Consider the following 23484-nt stretch of genomic DNA (forward strand, 5'->3'; position numbering starts at 1 on the left):
AGTGGTTAAAATACGAGTTTTAATGACTCTAATCTAAGTGTATGTAAACTTCCGACTTCAACTGTATGTATATTTAGCAGAAAAGCCGTAAAAATGCAAAATATATGTGTCCTCTCGTGGATAGGTTAATAAAAAATATAAATAATTAAAAAAAAAACTTGATATCCTATGGACTCGCCAACCATTTACTAGAGTTGCTCATTGAACCTCTGCTAGCAAGCTAGCTACATGCCAATGATTTGTTTAACATATCAACATGGGATGAATAGAATGTACGACTGGGTCAAAACATGAGAAGAGAACGGCAACCAGCCTATTTGGCTAGGAACCTCAGAATCCCAGAACTAATTACTGGCTTTTGCCTGAACTATTTTGTATGGTGGAAGGATGAAATAAAACAAAATGTACTCATTAAAATAAACTTTTTAATGAAAACATGTCGTTAATCTTTTTAATATGTTGGCAACCATTTTATAAGAGCAATAAGATCCTCGAACCCGCAAATTATGATGTGATAACTCCCTCCGAATGGCTGTTTTCCGGCCCTCAGCTTCGCATCGGGCATTAGAACAGCATAATTCCCAGGTTCTCATGCCTTATTGCTTAGTTCTTTGATGAAGCCAAATTAACTCAGTGATGAAGTCAGAATGTAGGCCTGTGTCCATTTGCTTTTCTCAATGGTGACTGTTTTTTTCATTAATGCTTATTCCTTCCTTTTTAACTCTGCTTGCCTCGCTTTATTCTGTTGGCATGGTAACAGTTGCCATCCGGAAGGTCAGAAAGCACCAATCATCTCCACGCAGACACCCACATACAGCCAGTACATAATCACTCTCATAGTGCCCCCACACTATATCCCACTCACCACGCACGCACACTGTCCCTGGCATCTCCCACATACAGACAAAACAAATGGTATAAAACAAAACACCATTTCAATAACAGAAAAGCAGTTGGTTGTGTGTTATAATAAACAACACAAGCTTACAGAACCAGACCACACAAATAATAATACACGTCCTCCGGCACACACTTGTCCAGTTGCGGCTATTAACTTGGGTCTTTGAGTCATTACAGTGAACTGCATGAGAGATGGAGGAAGGCATTGCATTAGCATTAGCATTACATAGGACATTCTGTACTGTCGCCTCATATGACCTTGATTTAACAATGTCTGCTGGAAATGAGCTTTGTCAGACTAGACAAACTGCAACAAGTAAAAGAGTTGGGCACGCTTTGCAAGATCTCATGTATTTTCATCTCTCACTGAAACACTGTAGAGACTCATTTTGTTTACAAGTAAACATTAGGTACGATTGATGCATGCGCATCATTGCAACAAAAAGTTATTTAGCAGGATGGCTAATGATGGTGTCGGTATCTTGACAAACTTCACAGTGAGTGAGTGACAACCATGAAAACACGCAAGACTGTTGGCTATAGCTATGTTTAACAACTATATTATTCTTCTGGCTTTATCTAGCTCTATGTGATGTTTTACCTTGCCTCGTTGGCTTGCTAACTTGCTAGGTAATCAAATCCTCCGACGACACCTTTGATGTTGTAGATGACAACCATCTGATTACTTGTGTTAATTTTTTGTACTTGCATGAGCTACATTTGAAGTCAGAGCATTGTAAACAATAAACAAATTAGTTTCTGATTCGGAACTGGGCACGCAACTTTTCATGATGCGGCCAGGATAGGGTCTATAGGATGAGGGTCCACAAAGACCATTTTATCAGATGGTGTTTGTTTTCAAGCTTTCAATGTCCTTTTGAGTAAATAAATAGTTGATCCTGGAGTTGTGAGATAGAAGTAAGAATTTCATCATACAGTGCCTTGCGAAAGTATTCGGCCCCCTTGAACTTTGCGACCTTTTGCCACATTTCAGGCTTCAAACATAAAGATATAAAACTGTATTTTTTTTGTGAAGAATCAACAACAAGTGGGACACAATCATGAAGTGGAACGACATTTATTGGATATTTCAAACTTTTTTAACAAATCAAAAACTGAAAAATTGGGCGTGCAAAATTATTCAGTAGGCGAAATTAAGAGGTGAAAATAGATACAATTATTAGGTTGAGACACATAGGCTTCTAACAGCTTGCTACACAACATACACTTATGTATACTGTAGCTAATAAAGTAATACTATCTCCCTGGCATATTAAATAATTTATGCAGCAGCGTACAAGACATTTTTGGAATCACCTTGTTGTGCTGTGCTCACTCGAACAGGAGGGTGTCGTGGAGGTCCTTCGTGGGATAATTTTGTCATCAAAGTCTGCCAATCTCTGGATTTATATGGTGCTTCAAGACACGCTGGGAACTCGAAGGAAAAAAAAAATTCAATCATGATGACGTCAGTGATCTTCAGGTTGTAGCTCTAGAAAGAGGCCCGAGTTCCAAATTTACAATTCCGAGTTGGATCAAAGTTCAACACGTATTTTCCCAGTGGTAGTTCGTTTTTTCCCAGTTGTCTTGAGCTTACCAAAGTCAGATTTTGCATGTCCGAGTTAACAGTTGTTTTGAGCGCAGCACAAGTCATCCTTCATTGACAGCATGACCAATGTTGAATGTTTCATTTTAAACTAGGAAAAGAGACCCTAAATCTTAGACTTGGGACCCCACAGCCACTCCACGGAATAGCATGCTGATGATTGCATTGCAATGCTTGCAGTTAGCCACACTGATTCCTTCCAAACCACTCATTGTTGAATTTGTGATTTCAAACTTGTTGTGTAATGTTTATGTCCCAAGGACCATGAACACTGATACGTTTTATCTATAATTTATTTTCATTATTTATTTTCATTTGACAAGGATTAAAAAGAAACATACAGGAACTAAAATCCTTCTGTTCACCTGATTTAGAATTCCTCACAATCAAATGTAGACCGCATTATCTACCAAGAGAATTCTCTTCGATTATAATCACAGCCGTATATATCCCCCCCCAAGCAGACACATCGATGGCTCTGAACGAACTTTATTTAACTCTCTGCAAACTGGAAACGATTTATCCGGAGGCTGCATTCATTGTAGCTGGGGATTTTAACAAGGCTAATCTGAAAACAAGACTCCCTAAATTTTATCAGCATATCGATTGCGCAACCAGGGGTGGAAAGACCTTGGATCATTGTTACTCTAACTTCCCGCGACGCATATAAGGCCCTGCCCCGCCCCCCTTTCGGAAAAGCTGACCACGACTCCATTTTGTTGATCCCTGCCTACAGACAGAAACTAAAACAAGAGGCTCCCACGCTGAGGTCTGTCCAACGCTGGTCCGACCAAGCTGACTCCACACTCCAAGACTGCTTCCATCACGTGGACTGGGAGATGTTTCGTATTGCGTCAGATAACAACATTGACGAATACGCTGATTCGGTGTGCGAGTTCATTAGAACGTGCGTTGAAGATGTCGTTCCCATAGCAACGATTAAAACATTCCCTAACCAGAAACCGTGGATTGATGGCAGCATTCGTGTGGAACTGAAAGCGCGAACCACTGCTTTTAATCAGGGCAAGGTGTCTGGTAACATGACCGAATACAAACAGTGCAGCTATTCCCTCCGCAAGGCTATCAAACAAGCTAAGCGCCAGTACAGAGACAAAGTAGAATCTCAATTCAACAGCCCAGACACAAGAGGCATGTGGCAGGGTCTACAGTCAATCACGGACTACAGGAAGAAATCCAGCCCAGTCACGGACCAGGATGTCTTGCTCCCAGGCAGACTAAATAACTTTTTTGCCCACTTTGAGGACAATACAGTGCCACTGACACGGCCTGCAACGAAAACATGCGGTCTCTCCTTCACTGCAGCCGAGGTGAGTAAGACATTTAAACGTGTTAACCCTCGCAAGGCTGCAGGCCCAGACGGCATCCCCAGCCGCGCCCTCAGAGCATGCGCAGACCAGCTGGCCGGTGTGTTTACGGACATATTCAATCAATCCCTATACCAGTCTGCTGTTCCCACATGCTTCAAGAGGGCCACCATTGTTCCTGTTCCCAGGAAGAAAGCTAAGGTAACTGAGCTAAACGACTACCGCCCCGTAGCACTCACATCCGTCAACATGAAGTGCTTTGAGAGACTAGTCAAGGACCATATCACCTCCACCCTACCTGACACCCTAGACCCACTCCAATTTGCTTACCGCCCAAATAGGTCCACAGACGATGCAATCTCAACCACACTGCACACTGCCCTAACCCATCTGGACAAGAGGAATACCCATGTGAGAATGCTGTTCATCGACTACAGCTCGGCATTCAACACCATAGTACCCTCCAAGCTCGTCATCAAGCTCGAGACCCTGGGTCTCGACCCCGCCCTGTGCAACTGGGTATTGGACTTCCTGACGGGCCGCCCCCAGGTGGTGAGGGTAGGCAACAACATCTCCTCCCCGCTGATCCTCAACACTGGGGCCCCACAAGGGTGCGTTCTGAGCCCTCTCCTGTACTCCCTGTTCACCCACGACTGCGTGGCCACGCACGCCTCCAACTCAATCATCAAGTTTGCGGACGACACAACAGTGGTAGGCTTGATTACCAACAACGACGAGACGGCCTACAGGGAGGAGGTGAGGGCCCTCGGAGTGTGGTGTCAGGAAAATAACCTCACACTCAACGTCAACAAAACTAAGGAGATGATTGTGGACTTCAGGAAACAGCAGAGGGAACACCCCCCTATCCACATCGATGGAACAGTAGTGGAGAGGGTAGCAAGTTTTAAGTTCCTCGGCATACACATCACAGACAAACTGAATTGGTCCACCCACACAGACAGCATCGTGAAGAAGGCGCAGCAGTGCCTCTTCAACCTCAGGAGGCTGAAGAAATTCAGTTTGTCACCAAAAGCACTCACAAACTTCTACAGATGCACAATCGAGAGCATCCTGGCGGGCTGTATCACCGCCTGGTACGGCAACTGCACCGCCCTCAACCGTAAGGCTCTCCAGAGGGTAGTGAGGTCTGCACAACGCATCACCGGGGGCAAACTACCTGCCCTCCAGGACACCTACACCACCCGATGTCACAGGAAGGCCATAAAGATCATCAAGGACAACAACCACCCGAGCCACTGCCTGTTCACCCCGCTATCATCCAGAAGGCGAGGTCAGTACAGGTGCATCAAAGCTGGGACCGAGAGACTGAAAAACAGCTTCTATCTCAAGGCCATCAGACTGTTAAACAGCCACCACTAACACTGAGTGGCTGCTGCCAACACACTGACACTGACTCAACTCCAGCCACTTTAATAATGGGAATTGATGGGAAATTATGTAAATATATCACTAGCCACTTTAAACAATGCTACCTTATTAAATGTTGCTTACCCTACATTATTCATCTCATATGCATACGTATATACTGTACTCTATATCATCGACTGTATCCTTATGTAATACATGTATCACTAGCCACTTTAAACTATGCTCATTTGTACATACTGTACTCGATACCATCTTGCCTATGCTGCTCTGATTTCCTCTGACGTCATTTCCGGTCACGACTTGCAGACTTGTTTTCGAGTTGCTGTGCGTTTTGTTGCCAACCTGTTTTGCTACCTGACAAATTTACGGTTTTTACTTTTTAATTACCGTTTATATTTGTGTTTTTTCCTACTCAACTTTTTCACTCCGGACGCTTTATCTGGACACGGTTCGTCAGGATCTCCAACAGCCGAAGCTAAGTAGTAACATTAACATGATGCCTTCTAATTGCAGTCGCTGTACTCGCCTTACGGCGAGGATAGCTGTGCTACAAGCCCAGCTTCAGACGCAATCGCTAGGCAAGGGTAATTTCAGTGTAGGAAAGGATGAAACCGCGTCTGTGCCACCAGTAAGTACAGATAGTAGTATAAATCCCCTGGCACAGTCCCCGCAGCCGGACAACTTTCTCACGGTTTCTGGAAGGAAATGCTGTAGGAACGCTCAACCGGTGTCGCTCATTCAGCCGACAGAAACTTTCAACCGGTTTTCCCCATTAAGCAGCGGGTCGGAGTCAGAGGCCGAGTCTTCTCTGGTCTCTACTCCTCCCGTTACGGGGTCTGAGACGCCGAAGCTTCCCACCATTAGCTCTGACAAATTGAAAACTCTAGTCATTGGCGACTCCATTACCCGCAGTATTAGACTTAAAACCAATCATCCAGCGATCATAAACTGTTTACCGGGGGGCAGGGCTACCGACGTTAAGGCTAATCTGAAGATGGTGCTGGCTAAACCTAAAACTGGCGAGTGTAGAGAGTATAGAGATATTGTTATCCACGTCGGCACCAACGATGTTAGGATGAAACAGTCAGAGATCACCAAGCGCAACATAGCTTCTGCGTGTAAATCAGCTAGAAAGATGTGTCGGCATCGAGTAATTGTCTCTGGCCCCCTCCCAGTTAGGGGGAGTGATGAGCTCTACAGCAGAGTCTCACAACTCAATCGCTGGTTGAAAACTGTTTTCTGCCCCTCCCAAAAGATAGAATTTGTAGATAATTGGCCCTCTTTCTGGGACTCACCCATAAACAGGACCAAGCCTGACCTGCTGAGGAGTGACGGACTCCATCCTAGCTGGAGGGGTGCTCTCATTTTATCTACCAACATAGACAGGGCTCTAACTCCTCTAGCTCCACAATGAAATAGGGTGCAGGCCAGGCAGCAGGCTGTTAGCCAGCCTGCCAGCATAGTGGAGTCTGCCACTAGCACAGTCAGTGTAGTCAGCTCAGCTATCACCATTGAGACCGTGTCTGTGCCTCGACCTAGGTTAGGCAAAACTAAACATGGCGGTGTTCGCCTTAGCAATCTCACTAGGATAAAGACCACCTCCATTCCTGTCATTATTGAAAGAGATCATGATACCTCACATCTCAAAATAGGGCTACTTAATGTTAGATCTCTTACTTCAAAGGCAATTATAGTCAATGAACTAATCACTGATCATAATCTTGATGTGATTGGCCTGACTGAAACATGGCTTAAGCCTGATGAATTTACTGTGTTAAATGAGGCCTCACCTCCTGGCTACACTAGTGACAATATCCCCCGTGCATCCCGCAAAGGCGGAGGTGTTGCTAACATTTACGATAGCAAATTTCAATTTACAAAAAAAAAAAATGACATTTTCGTCTTTTGAGCTTCTAGTCATGAAATCTATGCAGCCTACTCAATCACTTTTTATAGCTACTGTTTACAGGCCTCCTGGGCCATATACAGCGTTCCTCACTGAGTTCCCTGAATTCCTATCGGACCTTGTAGTCATAGCGGATAATATTCTAATCTTTGGTGACTTTAATATTCACATGGAAAAGTCCACAGACCCACTCCAAAAGGCTTTCGGAGCCATCATCGACTCAGTGGGTTTTGTCCAACATGTCTCTGGACCCACTCACTGTCACAGTCATACGCTGGACCTTATTTTGTCCCATGGAATAAATGTTGTGGATCTTAATGTTTTTCCTCATAATCCTGGACTATCGGACCACCATTTTATTACGTTTGCAATTGCAACAAATAATCTGCTCAGACCCCAACCAAGGATCATCAAAAGTCGTGCTATAAATTCACAGACAACACAAAGATTCCTTGATGTCCTTCCAGATTCCCTCTGTCTACCCAAGGACGCCAGAGGACAAAAATCAGTTAACCACCTAACTGAGGAACTCAACTTAACCTTGCGCAATACCCTAGATGCAGTTGCACCCCTAAAAACTAAAAACATTTCTCATAAGAAACTAGCTCCCTGGTACACAGAAAATACCCGAGCTCTGAAGCAAGCTTCCAGAAAATTGGAACGGAAATGGCGCCACACCAAACTGGAAGTCTTCCGACTAGCTTGGAAAGACAGTACCGTGCAGTACCGAAGAGCCCTTACTGCTGCTCGATCATCCTATTTTTCTAACTTAATTGAGGAAAATAAGAACAATCCAAAATTCCTTTTTGATACTGTCGCAAAGCTAACTAAAAAGCAGCATTCCCCAAGAGAGGATGACTTTCACTTTAGCAGTGATAAATTCATGAACTTCTTTGAAGAAAAGATTATGATTATTAGAAAGCAAATTACGGACTCCTCCTTAAATCTGCGTATTCCTTCAAAGCTCAGTTGTCCTGAGTCTGCACAACTCTGCCAGGACCTAGGATCAAGAGAGACGCTCAAGTGTTTTAGTACTATATCTCTTGACACAATGATGAAAATAATCATGGCCTCTAAACCTTCAAGCTGCATACTGGACCCTATTCCAACTAAACTACTGAAAGAGCTGCTTCCTGTGCTTGGCCCTCCTATGTTGAACATAATAAACGGCTCTCTATCCACCGGATGTGTACCAAACTCACTAAAAGTGGCAGTAATAAAGCCTCTCTTGAAAAAGCCAAACCTTGACCCAGAAAATATAAAAAACTATCGGCCTATATCGAATCTTCCATTCCTCTCCAAAATTTTAGAAAAGGCTGTTGCGCAACAACTCACTGCCTTCCTGAAGACAAACAATGTATACGAAATGCTTCAGTCTGGTTTTAGACCCCATCATAGCACTGAGACGGCACTTGTGAAGGTGGTAAATGACATTTTAATGACATCGGACCGAGGCTCTGCATCTGTCCTCGTGCTCCTAGTCCTTAGTGCTGCTTTTGATACCATCGATCACCACATTCTTTTGGAGAGAATGGAAACCCAAATTGGTCTACACGGACAAGTTCTGGCCTGGTTTAGATCTTATCTGTCGGAAAGATATCAGTTTGTCTCTGTGAATGGTTTGTCCTCTGACAAATCAACTGTAAATTTCGGTGTTCCTCAAGGTTCCGTTTTAGGACCACTATTGTTTTCACTATATATTTTACCTCTTGGGGATGTTATTCGAAAACATAATGTTAACTTTCACTGCTATGCGGATGACACACAGCTGTACATCTCAATTAAACATGGTGAAGCCCCAAAATTGCCCTTGCTAGAAGAATGTGTTTCAGACATAAGGAAGTGGATGGCTGCAAACTTTCTACTTTTAAACTCTGACAAAACAGAGATGCTTGTTCTAGGTCCCAAGAAACAAAGATATCTTCTGTTGAATCTGACAATTAATCTTAATGGTTGTACAGTCGTCTCAAATAAAACTGTGAAGGACCTCGGCGTTACTCTGGACCCTGATCTCTCTTTTGAAGAACATATCAAGACCATTTCAAGGACAGCTTTTTTCCATCTACGTAACATTGCAAAAATCAGAAACTTTCTGTCCAAAAATGATGCAGAAAAATTAATCCATGCTTTTGTCACTTCTAGGTTAGACTACTGCAATGCTCTACTTTCCGGCTACCCGGATAAAGCACTAAATAAACTTCAGTTAGTGCTAAATACGGCTGCTAGAATCCTGACTAGAACCAAAAAAATTGATCATATTACTCCAGTGCTAGCCTCTCTACACTGGCTTCCTGTCAAAGCAAGGGCTGATTTCAAGGTTTTACTGCTAACCTACAAAGCATTACATGGGCTTGCTCCTACCTATCTCTCTGATTTGGTCCTGCCGTACATACCTACACGTACGCTACGGTCACAAGACGCAGGCCTCCTAATTGTCCCTAGAATTTTTAAGCAAACAGCTGGAGGCAGGGCTTTCTCCTATAGAGCTCCATTTTTATGGAACGGTCTGCCTACCCATGTCAGAGACGCAAACTTGGTCTCAACCTTTAAGTCTCTACTGAAGACTCATCTCTTCAGTGGGTCATATGATTGAGTGTAGTCTGGCCCAGGAGTGGGAGGGTGAACGGAAAGGCTCTGGAGCAACGAACCGCCCTTGCTGTCTTTGCATGGCCGGTTCCCCTCTTTCCACTGGGATTCTCTGCCTCTAACCCTATTACAGGGGCTGAGTCACTGGCTTTACTGGGGCTCTCTCATGCCGTCCCTGGAGGGGGTGCGTCACCTGAGTGGGTTGAGTCACTGATGTGGTCATCCTGTCTGGGTTGGCGCCAGTATTTATGCTGCAGTAGTTTATGTGTCGGGGGGCTAGGGTCAGTTTGTTATATCTGGAGTACTTCTCCTGTCCTATTTGGTGTCCTGTGTGAATCTAAGTGTGCGTTCTCTAATTCTCTCCTTCTCTCTTTCTCTCTCTCGGAGGACCTGAGCCCTAGGACCATGCCCCAGGACTACCTGACATGATGACTCCTTGCTGTCCCCAGTCCACCTGGCTGTGCTGCTGCTCCAGTTTCAACTGACCTGAGCCCTAGGACCATGCCCCAGGAATACCTGACATGATGACTCCTTGCTGTCCCCAGTCCACCTGACTGTGCTGCTGCTCCAGTTTCAACTATTCTGCCTTATTATTATTCGACCATGCTGGTCATTTATGAACATTTGAACATCTTGACCATGTTTTGTTATAATCTCCACCCGGCACAGCCAGAAGAGGACTGGCCACCCCACATAGCCTGGTTCCTCTCTAGGTTTCTTCCTAGGTTTTGGCCTTTCTAGGGAGTTTTTCCTAGCCACCGTGCTTCTACACCTGCATTGCTTGCTGTTTGGGGTTTTAGGCTGGGTTTCTGTACAGCACTTTGAGATATCAGCTGATGTACGAAGGGCTATATAAATAAATTTGATTTGATTTGATTTGTACCATCACTCATTCATATATCCTTATGTACATATTCTTTATCCCCTTACACTGTGTACAAGACAGTAGTTTTGGAATTGTTAGTTAGATTACTTGTTATTACTGCATTGTCGGAACTAGAAGCACAAGCATTTCGCTACACTCGCATTAACATCTGCTAACCATGTGTATGTGACAAATAAAATTTGATTTGATTTGAAAAGGACTTGCCAGGACATTGTCAACTTGATTCATGATGATGACTGCTAGCTAAGATATTGAAAGCTATGATGTTGATTAGTCCAATCAAAGCTACTGTAGATGTAATGTGATTTTACATCATTTTATCTGTCGCCAATGACCTTCAGCCTTCTTGGATGGGCACTTCTAATGTAACTCTATGGCAGCACCCAAGGGGCTTAAATTTTGTAGCTCTACCCTTGGCGGTCACGTAGTGTCCCCATGAGTGACAGAACACAGCCAATCATGGGGCAACGCTCCGTATTTTCTGCTGGCTTGCCCCACCACCACAGAAAGCACTGAGCTAGGCTGAAACACCTGCATTTTGGAGCTGCCTTACTCAAGAAAACAAAAAAGAGACCATGTTTGTATGTGACTTTATTAACTCAATGATATATATTTTTTTACATTGTTTGCAAACTGATGTGACATGTACGAAGCCCCCCCCCAAAAAAAATCTAAAAATGTGGTTTGCCCCACCTGCCCTGCACGACTGAGTAGAGGACAGCTATTTAGAAACTGCATAGGAATCTTATCAATCACCTTCAAAACTGCCAGATGAGACTGAGCAAAGCAAAAACATTTGATGTGTGTACAGGTTTACATGTTTTTACTTCTTTAACCTTTATTTAACTAGGCAAGCCATTTAAGAACTAATTCTTATTTACAATGACGGCCTACCCCAGCCAAACAATAACCCGGACGATGCTGGGCTAATTGTGCGCCGCCCTATGGGACTCCCAATCACGTCCGGTTGTGATACATCCTGGAATCGAACCAGTGACGCCTCTAGCGCTGAGATTCAGTGCCATAGACTGCTGCGCCACTCGAGTGCCACATGTGCTACATACAGTACTCCACCTATCAGACCATATTGGGTGTGAACTGCTGTATGGGACTCCAGCTCTTTTCTGCATCATGGAAAAAAATCAATTGGGTATGTTCTAACACACTCAGACAACAGGGTCAATGCAACTGATGAGCTAGCATCAGGAGCATCAAAGCGCCTGCTGCTATGCTAACTACTGTATTTCAGCATCGCTAGGGTGGACTTACAGTGCCTTGCGAAAGTATTCGGCCCCCTTGAACTTTGCAACCTTTTGCCACATTTCAGGCTTCAAACATAAAGATATAAAACTGTATTTTTTTGTGAAGAATCAACAACAAGTGGGACACAATCATGAAGTGGAACGACATTTATTGGATATTTCAAACTTTTTTAACAAATCAAAAACTGAAAAATTGGGCGTGCAAAATTATTCAGCCCCTTTACTTTCAGTGCAGCAAACTCTCTCCAGAAGTTCAGTGAGGATCTCTGAATTATCCAATGTTGACCTAAATGACTAATGATGATAAATACAATCCACCTGTGTGTAATCAAGTCTCCGTATAAATGCACCTGCACTGTGATAGTCTCAGAGGTCCATTAAAAGCGCAGAGAGCATCATGAAGAACAAGGAACACACCAGGCAGGTCCGAGATACTGTTGTGAAGAAGTTTAAAGCCGGAATTATTCAGCCCCCTTAAGTTAATACTTTGTAGCGCCACCTTTTGCTGCGATTACAGCTGTAAGTCGCTTGGGGTATGTCTCTATCAGTTTTGCACATCGAGAGACTGACATTTTTTCCCATTCCTCCTTGCAAAACAGCTCGAGCTCAGTGAGGTTGGATGGAGAGCATTTGTGAACAGCAGTTTTCAGTTCTTTCCACAGATTCTCGATTGGATTCAGGTCTGGACTTTGACTTGGCCATTCTAACACCTGGATATGTTTATTTTTGAACCATTCCATTGTAGATTTTGCTTTATGTTTTGGATCATTGTCTTGTTGGAAGACAAATCTCCGTCCCAGTCTCAGGTCTTTTGCAGACTCCATCCGGTTTTCTTCCAGAATGGTCCTGTATTTGGCTCCATCCATCTTCCAATCAATTTTAACCATCTTCCCTGTCCCTGCTGAAGAAAAGCAGGCCCAAACCATGATGCTGCCACCACCGTGTTTGACAGTGGGGATGGTGTGTTCAGCTGTGTTGCTTTTACGCCAAACATAAAGTTTTGCATTGTTGCCAAAAAGTTTTTGGTTTCATCTGACCAGAGCACCTTCTTCCACATGTTTGGTGTGTCTCCCAGGTGGCTTGTGGCAAACTTTAAACGACACTTTTATGGATATCTTTAAGAAATGGCTTTCTTCTTGCCACTCTTCCATAAAGGCCAGATTTGTGCAATATATGACTGATTGTTGTCCTATGGACAGAGTCTCCCACCTCAGCTGTAGATCTCTGCAGTTCATCCAGAGTGATCATGGGCCTCTTGGCTGCATCTCTGATCAGTCTTCTCCTTGTATGAGCTGAAAGTTTAGAGGGACGGCCAGGTCTTGGTAGATTTGCAGTGGTCTGATACTCCTTCCATTTCAATATTATCGCTTGCACAGTGCTCCTTGGGATATTTAAAGCTTGGGAAATCTTTTTGTATCCAAATCCGGCTTTAAACTTCTTCACAACAGTATCTCGGACCTGCCTGGTGTGTTCCTTGTTCTTCATGATGCTCTCTGCGCTTTTAACGGACCTCTGAGACTATCACAGTGCAGGTGCATTTATACGGAGACTTGATTACACACAGGTGGATTGTATTTATCATCATTAGTCATTTAGGTCAACATTGGATAATTCAGAGATCCTCACTGAACTTCTGGAGAGAGTTTGCTGCACTGAAAGTAAAGGGGCTGAATAATTTTGCACGCCCAATTTTTCAGTTTTTGATTTGTTAAAAAAGTTTGAAATATCCAATAAATGTCGTTCCACTTCATGATTGTGTCCCACTTGTTGTTGATTCTTCACAAAAAAATACAGTTTTATATCTTTATGTTTGAAGCCTGAAATGTGGCAAAAGGTCGCAAAGTTCAAGGGGGCCGAATACTTTCGCAAGGCACTGTATGTTTTTTAAATATTTGTTAACAGTCCAAATGTCAATCTTTTAATGCCTTTAGTTGATGCAACAAGTCAGACATATGGGACGTAGAACAATAGGGAACGTAGATCAAGTTTTAAGATGGCAGTCTTGTGTGGTTAACACCACAACAGGGCATTTTTTTAATATAATCATGCCAACTAACACTCTAGACCAGGGGTCTCCAACAGGTTGATCCCAAGCTACCAGTAGCTCACAGCCCACCTATGAGTAGCTCGCCATACAATTATGGAAGTACATACGTGTTCCACCGCAAACTGTCATAAACAAATCTCACAAATGTCAGACACTGCAACCTCCCAGCTTCTATCCAATCAAAGCATCATTGATATTATCCCACACCTAGTTAGCCACAATTGGCTTAAAAAGCCAGACGTAACACAATATACAGTATGCCAATTAATTTACAGCAATATTGCTATCACTTTGTGTAGGCAGTTAGCAATGCTAAAGATAACCATCTTGTGGGCATACAGGCTTTGCCCAAAACATTATCTTTCTATTAAATGTTAACAGCAAATTAGGCCTACCTGACAGAATGATAGCATGATTATTTGTATCAATCTGGTGGGCCTTTGTTTCGCAAACTCTGCCATTACATGTGCAGTACAGAAACATCACTAGCCAAGCACATCCCACTCTCCCTAGGTGCACAATTGAATTAAAGAGAAATTACCCATGAAAAAATCTTAGTTTTTTCAGACCTAAACATTTTTATTTTGCTGTGATTTAAGCATTGACATGGACTCAGAACATCCAATTGTATTAATTCTATATAAATAATTGTAATTTTGAAAGTGAAAACAAACAAAAAAATCTGAACCCAGGAAAACTAAGACAGATTAAAAAAATTAAAACAGATTTTATAGGGCCCCCTGGAGTTGTTTATTAAGAATGTGCCTATTTGAAAGCAGAAAATGTGGAGCTTGCAACGTTTCATTTTTTTTAAAAAGTACTTGTTGCAGTAGCTGTCATGCTAGAAAAGGTTGTTGACCCCTGTTATAGGCCCATTGTTACACCATATGTGATGTTTAGGAGGCTTATTTATTTCCTGGTTAACCCCAACCTCTCACCTCAAACCACTAAAACCTTCTCTCTTCATTATCTTCTAAAACAAAACAAGAACAAACAAAAAACCAGGGCGAGGAGGCCGAACACACACAGGACAGGCACAAGGAAACACCAAGTTTTTCTTGGTAAAGCAAAACAAATAGAACCAGACAAATGGACCATAAAAGAAGGCAATAAACAGTGAAACAGGTGGATTTTCGACATCGACAACATGACCAGACATTATACAGTGATTCATGGGAATGGTTGTGGTACAGGGAGGTGAGGTGGGGAGTGCCCCTACCTTTTCTGATGCAGATGAGCTCATGTACTCCGCAGTTGCGCTCACCACCTGGAAAGACAATGCATTTTAAATGGCCTGTAACGCATAATGGAAGACAAACAAATAATAACCATACATGGATTTACAATAAAAACAACAGGGTAGGTAGGAGTCAATGACACAGATATGCTGACAAAAATCTGGATTTCACAAGAAGAGAGGGAATACACAAGACAACAGAAATGCGGTCAAACACGCATATGGAACTTTTATATCTGTTGTAATTCCACATGACTAAACAATATTGACAATAATGTGTGGCATTTTACATGTCATTGTTAACTTAATAGGCTATTTCTTGTATTTCAAAAGTGATATTGAATTGTGTTTGGTTGTCAATGCAAGCAGAAGATACATTTCCTTGATATTGATATTTAGTTGCGTTGACAACCAAACATAATTCAATATCACTAAATACACTGCTCAAAAAAACTAAGGGAACACTTAAACAACACAATGTAACTCCAAGTCAATCACACTTCTGTGAAATCAAACTGTCCACTTAGAAAGCAACACTGATTGACAATACATTTCACATGCTGTTGTGCAAAAAACAAGACTCCATGAGGGTGGTATGAGGGCCCGACGTCCACAGGTGGGGGGGTGGGGGGGGTTGTGCTTACAGCCCAACACCGTGCAGGACGTTTGGCATTTGCCAGAGAACACCAAGATTGGCAAATTCGCCACTGGCGCCCTGTGCTCTTCACAGATGAAAACAGGTTCACACTGAGCACATGACAGACGTGACAGAGTCTGGAGACGCCGTGGAGTACGTTCTGCTGCCTGCAACATCCTCCAGCATGACCGGTTTGGCGGTGGGTCAGTCATGGTGTGGGGTGGCATTTCTTTGGGGGGCCGCACAGCCCTCCATGTGCTCGCCAGAGGTAGCCTGACTGCCATTAGGTACCGAGATGAGATCCTCAGACCCCCTGTGAGACCATATGCTGGTCCGGTTGGCCCTGGGTTCCTCCTAATGCAAGACAATGCTAGACCTCATGTGGCTGGAGTGTGTCAGCAGTTCTTGCAAGAGGAAGGCATTGATGCTATGGACTGGCCCGCCCGTTCCCCAGACCTGAATCAAATTGAGCACATCTGGGACATCATGTCTCGCTCCATCCACCAACGCCACGTTGCACCACAGACTGTCCAGGAGTTGGCGGATGCTTTAGTCCAGTACTTATTTTCCACCATAATTTGCAAATAAATTCATAAAAAATCCTACAATGTGATTTTCTGGATTTTTTTTCTCATTTTGTCTGTCATAGTTGAAGTGTACCTATGATGAAAATTACAGGTCTCTTCTCATCTTTTTAAGTGGGAGAACTTGCACAATTGATGGTTGACTAAACACTTTTTTGCCCCACTGTATTTACAGCACAGATTACATGTCACAATACGTTGACAAATTACATTGAAATAACATTGATTCAACCAGTTGGTGACCAGTGGGAAGCCTCCTTAGTCATAAGAGTCAAACATATAATTTGACAGATAGAGACCTCAAGAGCTGTCCCAACCAGTTAAGCATTACCAGCAGGTGCAATGATTATAGAAAAAGGCAGCGAGTCAGTGGTTCCTGTGCCATAGACTGTCATTTTCTTTTGAGTTGATTTATTTTTTTTTGATATATCTGTATGATAATCTAGACATGGCCTACATGCAACAGTATCTCTTGCACTTTTGACAATTTTTACATGAGGCCTAACTCACATGAAAGGCCTATGCCTAAATACTTATAACAACTACTGTCGGCAAATTAATAATAAAATATATTTTTCTTTTGATTATTTCATTAGCATACAGTACAGTGGCGTGCGAAAGTATTAACCCCCCTTGGCATTTTTCCTATTTTGTTGCCTTACAACCTGGAATTAAATTAGATTTTTGGGTGGTTTGTATCAACTGATTTACACAACACTTCGAAGATCCAAATATTTTTAATTGAGAAAAAAACAAGAAATAAGACAAAAAACGCACAAACTTGAGCATGCATAACTATTCCCCCCCCCCCCCCACCCAAGTGAATAATTTGTAGAGCCACCTTTAGCAGCAATTACAGCTGCCAGTCTCTTGGGGTATGTCTCTATGAACTTGAAACATCTAGCCACTGGAATTTTTGCCCATTCTTCAAGGCAAAACTGCTCCAGCTCCTTCAAGTTGGATGGGTACCGCTGGGGAACAGCAATCTTTAAGTAATACCACATTTTCTCAATTGGATTGAAGTCTGGGCTTTGACTAGGCCATTCCAAGACATTTAAATGTTTCCCTTAAATCACTCGAGTGTTGCTTTAGCAGTATGCTTAGGGTCATTGTCCTGCTGGAAGGTGAACCTCCGTCCCAGTCTCAAATAGAAAAACTGAAACAGGTTTCCATCAAGAATTTCCCTGTATTAGCGCCATCCATCATTCCTTCAATTCTGACCATTTTTCCAGTCCCTGCCGATGAAAAACATCCCCAGAGCATGATGCTGCCACCACCATGATACACTGTGTGGATGGTGTTCTCGGAGTGATGAGAGGTGTTGGGTTTGCACCAGCCATAGCGTTTTCTTGATTGCCAAAAAGCTCAATTTTAGTCTCAACTGACCTGAGTACCTTCTTCCATATGTTTGGAGAGACTCCCACATGCCTTTGGAGAACACCAAATGGGTTTGCTTATTTTTTTCTTTAAGCAATGGCTTTTTTTCTGGACACTCTTCCGTAAAGCCCAGCTCTGTGGCGTGTACGGCTTAAAGTGGTCCTCTCTTGGCAGGTTTGTTGTGGCGCCATATTCTTTCCATTTTTTTATAATGGATTTAAATGGTGCTCCGTGGGATGTTCAAAGTTTCTGGTATTTTTTTATAACCCAACCCTTATCTGTACTTCTCCAGAACTTTGTCCCTGACCTGTTTGGAGAGCTCCTTGGTCTTCATGGTGCCGCTTGCTTGGTGGTGTTGCAGACTCTGGGGCTTTTCAGAACAGTTTTATATATACTGAGATCATGTGACAGATCATGTGACACTTAAATAAAGTCCACCTGTGTACAATCTAACTAATTATGTTACTTCTGAAGGTAATTGGTTTCACCAGATATTATTTAGAGGCTTCATAGCAATGGGGGTGAAAACATATGCACACACCATTTTTCAGTTTTATTTACTTAAGTTATTTTTTTAACTTCACCAATTTGGACTATTTTGTGTATCTCCATTATATGAAATTGAAATAAAAATCCATTTAAATTACAGGTTGTAATGCAACAAAATTGGAAAAACGCCAAGGGGGATGAAAACTTTTGCAAGGCACCGTACATCATGTTATTTCAAGTTATCCCTTTGGAGCGCAATATCACGTTGTTAAAAAAGATGCCTAAATTGGGCATGCCTATAAGTTGGGCAATTGACAGCATTTAAAGCATATGCGTTCAGTGATTAATGATACCTTTAAAATATTTTATGCAATATTATCATCAAGTTATTTGATGCCTACTGTGCCAGAAGCTATTTAGAGAGTTGTTGAACGGGAGTGACGTGTGTGTTAATATAACGCAGGGTTTCCCCAAACGTGGTCCTCGGAACCCCCATGGGGTGCACGTTTTGTTTTTTTGGCCTAGCACTACTGATTCAAATAATGAAATAATCAAACGTGCAATCTTGGGGTTTCGAGGACCGAGTTTGGGAAACACTGATATAACGGTAATAAAAATTCCGCTTTTAACAACAATTCAGTACCATATGCCTGTCATGCTATTTAAAATACCAGAATTTGAACAAAAAATTATTATGAATGCCAACATATTAGGCATACGCATGTGATAGCAAAATTTCTGGAAATTTGTTTTAAAACTGGAAAAAAAAATATCTGTGAACAAAAGCATGAGATGAGCCTCCAGAGGTCTGTGCCCCGGGACTCCAAATGCGGTATTCTGGCCCAGCATAGAGTTCACAGCTGGCCTCATCTTGATTGGTTATTGCCCATCATTTGCAACCATGTCAATGAGTGTCATCAATATCTTTCCTTTGTGGTACCTTAAACTGTTGTGATTACCAGCTAAGAAACTTTTATGAGTTGATTTTACTCCTGGCTCAAGAGTTTTTGTCTGGGCAGTGTCTTGACATCATCATAAAACCTACTCTGAGCTGGGAGTGTTTTTTGTCTTAAAACAGGTATTAACATGATTCCTAGGATCTTTTCTGAGATGCTTTGTGGATACAGGCCCAGGATTGCAAATCGACCATATTTTTTATACTTTCAGCACAAAGCAATTATGAAACACAGTTAAAGTAAGAAGGTTACATACACTTAGGTTGGAGTCATTAAAACTTGTATTTCAACCACTCCACACATTTCTTGTTAACAAACTATAGTTTTGGCAAGTCAGTTAGGACATCTACTTTGTGCAAGATACAAGTAATTTTTCCAACAATTGTTTACAGACAGATTATGTCACTAATAATTCACTGTATCACAATTCCAGTGGGTCAGAAGTTTACATACACTAAGTTGACTGTGCCTTTAAACAGCTTTGAAAATTAAAAAAATTATGTCATAGCTTTAGAAGCTTCTGATAGGCTAATTGACATCATTTGAGGTGTACCTGTGGATGTATTTCAAGGTCTACCTTCAAAACCAGAGCCTCTTTGCTTGACATCATTGGAAAACAAAAGAAATCAACCAAGACCTCAGAAAAAAAATTGTAGACCTCCACAAGTCTGGTTCATCCTTGGGAGTAATTTCCAAACGCCTGGCTTAAGGACTTAAGAATGGCTTAAGGTCAACAAAGTCAAGGTATTGGAGTGGCCATCACACAGCACTGACCTCAATCCTTTAAAAGATTTGTGGGCAGAACTGAAATAGCGTGTGTGAGCGAGGTCTACAAACCTGACTCAGTTACCACAGCTCTGTCAGGAGGAATGGGCCAACATTTACTCAACTTATTGTGGGAAGCTTGTGGAAGGCTACCCAAAATGTTTGACCCAAGTTAAACAATTTAAAGGCTATGTTACCAAATACATAGAGTGTATGTAAACTTTTGTCATGTCGGGGAGAATCTGATCATTCAGAGATCAATAGACCTAAAGAAACCATATTTCATGACAAAGAACTTAAATACAGTGCATTTGGAAAATATTCATACACCTTGAAAATTCCACATTTTATTACATTCCAGTCTTATTCTAAAACGTATTTAAAAATAAAAAAAATATCAATCTACACACAATACCCCATATTGACGAAGTCAAAACAGGTTGACATTTTTGAAAATGTATTAATAAAAAAAAACGAAATACCTTTTTTTCATAAGTATTAAGACACTTTGCTATGAGACTCGAAATTGAGCTCAGGTACATCCTGTTTCCATTGATCATCCTTGACATGTTTCTACAACATCATTGGAGTATACCTGTGGTAAATTAAATTGATTGGACATCATTTGGAAAGGCACACACCTGTCTATATAAGGTCCCACAGTTGAATGTGCATAACAGAGCACCAAGCCATGAGGTCAAAGGAATTGGGGAAGAGGAAGGGTACCAAAACATTTCTGCAGCATTGATGGTCCCCAAGAACACAGTGTTCTCCAGCATTCTTAAATGGAAGAAGTTTGGAACCATCAACACTCTTCCTAGAGCTGGCCTCCTGGCCAAACTGACCAATTGGGGGATAAGGGCCTGGTCAGGGAGGTGACCAAGAGCCCAATGGTCACTCTGACAGAGCTCCAGAGTTATTCTGTGGAGATTGGAGAAACTTCCAGAAGGACAACCATTGAGTGGCCAGATGGAAGCCACTCCTAAGTAATAAGGCACATGACAGCCCACATGGAGTTTGCCAAAAGGCACCTATAGACTCTTAGGCCATGAAGAACAAGATTCTCTGGTGTGATGAAACCAAGATTGAACTCTTTGGCCTGAATGCCAAGCGTCACATCTGGAGGAAACCTGGCAACATCCCTATTGTGAAGCATGGTGGTGGGACTGGGAGACTAATCAGGATTGAGGGAAAGATGAACGGAGCAAAGTACAGAAAGATCCTTGATATAAACCTGCTCCAGACACTTAGGACCTCAGACTGGGGGCGAAGGTTCACACCTTCCAACAGGGCAATGGCCCAAAGCACACAACCAAGACAACGCAGGAGTGGCTTTGGGACAAGTCTCTGAATGTCCCTGAGTGGCCCAGCCAGAGCCCAGACTTGAACCCGATCGAACATCTCTGGAGAGACCTGAAAATAGCTCCCCAGCAATGCTCCACATAAAACCTGACAGAGCTTGAGAGGATCTGCAGAGAAGAATGTGAGAAACTCACCAAATACAGGTGTGCCAAGGTTGTAGCATCATACCCAAGAAGACTCTAAGCTGTAATTGCTGCCAAAGGTGCTTTATCAAAGTAATGAGTAAAGGGTCTGAATACTTATGTAAGTGTGACATTTACGAGGGTATTTTTTTATATGAACTTGCAAAAATGTCTAAAAACCCGTTTTTGCTTTGTCATTATGGGGAATTGTCTGTAGACGATTTAATCCATTTAAGAATAAGGCTGTAACGTAACACTTTCAGAAGGCACTGTATGTCCTCTACCATTAGCAACTGTAATTTAATTTCTACGGTAAACTAGTTTAAATTAAATAGACAGAGAACAGAACTACCGCAACGTTACTTTTGTACCTGATGGTGGGCGGGAGTAACAGCCTTGGGACAGAAGTAACAGCTAGTGAAAAGTGCACACTATATGTCTTACCTTCATGTTTGAGGTTTGTAATGCTTGTCATTTTCAACAAATGTACTATCAGACATAATTTCATGTTTGTGTCGATTTGAATAATTAATGCTATAGGTTAGAAATTTAAATGAACCATAATTTTCTCATCTCACTTTAATTGGAATGTAGTAGATGTTTTTCACCATGTTCAATGACTATTCATGCTTAGCCTTACCAATTAGGTGCAATTCAACTGTCCTTGTCATGCATGCTCCTTGTGTCATGATATATTACATGTTTTTATTCTCTTCACAAATGGCAAACTCATCATGCTTATCACATTTCCATGGCTTGACACAAGGTAATTGCACCCCAGAATAATAAAGATATATATTTTTAACCACTAACCTGGCAATAGAAGCTTATGTGAGAAACTGATCCATCAAGTCAATGAAAGTATAATTCCAATAATTCCATAATTTTAAAACATGAAATCATTTCTTGATATTTTGCTAACATTCTAAAATAAATATGAACTAGAGGAGTTCTGGCCTGTTCTTAAGAATTTTTTGAAATGTTATTCCAGGTAATCAGTTTACATTGTGTTACTTTCATCCTACCCGTCTCCCCTGAAACTTCTCCCAGGCTAACCCCCGAGACTAGCTAGCATGATAGGGTTTCCGTTAGGGTGGACGCTAGGCCAATTGTGTGCCGCCCTATGGGACTCCCAATCACGGCTGGATGCGATACAGCCTGGAATCGAACCAGGGACTGTAGTGATGCCTCTTGCACTGAGATGCAGCGCCTTAGACAACTGTGCCACTTGGGAGCCATGACCAATATATATTGTCCTGCTAATTGCCCATCCTAGAAATGTTGTTTGCAGAATTCAGTCTGCTAAACTGGTGAAAAACAGGGTTAATAATATAATGTTAGATTATTTTAGAGGCTTTTATAAAATTCTAAATTAATAATAATAACAATAGCTTTCTTCTAAAAAATAATGCTATTTTGGAGATTATTTTGTTTTCAAAGTGAGCAAGAAAAAGGCCATTCTTGAACATGGGGTGAGACATTGTTACTAATTTGTAAATGAAGCCAGTTTGTTATTTAGAATGATTTATTTCTGTTTTTAGAGGGAAATAAATCAAAAGCCTACCATCACCTAATGGGTCTCCCTGTCGCAGCCGGCACGGTATTGAACCAGCATCTGTACCAACACAATTTGCACTGTGATGCAGTGTCTTAGACCGCTGTGACTCTCAGGCACTGTACAACGTGACCGGTTGGGAGTAGGCTACAGTACTACAGTAAGAGCAAAATAATCCTAACATTTCCACACCCTAATTGTAGACTAAATTTCTCTTTGAATAAAAACCTTTGTTTAACAACAGTTTTAGTAAGTAATACTAACAAGTAGTAACAAAAAAATAAAGTGTATTTTTACAGACACAGTAGCACCTTGGGACCCAAAAGCATAATCAGTGCTCTAACTCCCCCTCGTCTGGAGCAATGAAGTAGTGATGCAGGGTACCGTACTAAACCACAAATTAACTCTAAGCAGTATAATCACAAAACTTTTAGTTGAGCAACCACTGTACTCATACACACTTTCCCCCACAAACAACCACAAGCTCAGATGT

At 42.0% G+C, this 23484-nt stretch overlaps 1 protein-coding gene across 3 annotated transcripts in view; it reads right to left on the reverse strand.

Moving 5' to 3' along the window:
* Positions 1-23484, reverse strand: part of syt14a (synaptotagmin XIVa) — a 142648-nt gene that overhangs the window by 75516 nt on the left and 43648 nt on the right. For all 3 annotated transcript variants that reach the window (XM_021585679.3, XM_021585678.3, XM_090221717.1), the window contains exon 2: positions 15127-15174. In XM_021585679.3, the coding sequence (XP_021441354.1) occupies positions 15127-15174 (48 nt within the window). The remainder of the gene's footprint in view (positions 1-15126; positions 15175-23484) is intronic.

This window comes from Oncorhynchus mykiss, chromosome 26 (assembly GCF_057628025.1).
Source record: "Oncorhynchus mykiss isolate SJ-2025 chromosome 26, ASM5762802v1, whole genome shotgun sequence".
Lineage (NCBI taxonomy): Eukaryota > Metazoa > Chordata > Actinopteri > Salmoniformes > Salmonidae > Oncorhynchus > Oncorhynchus mykiss.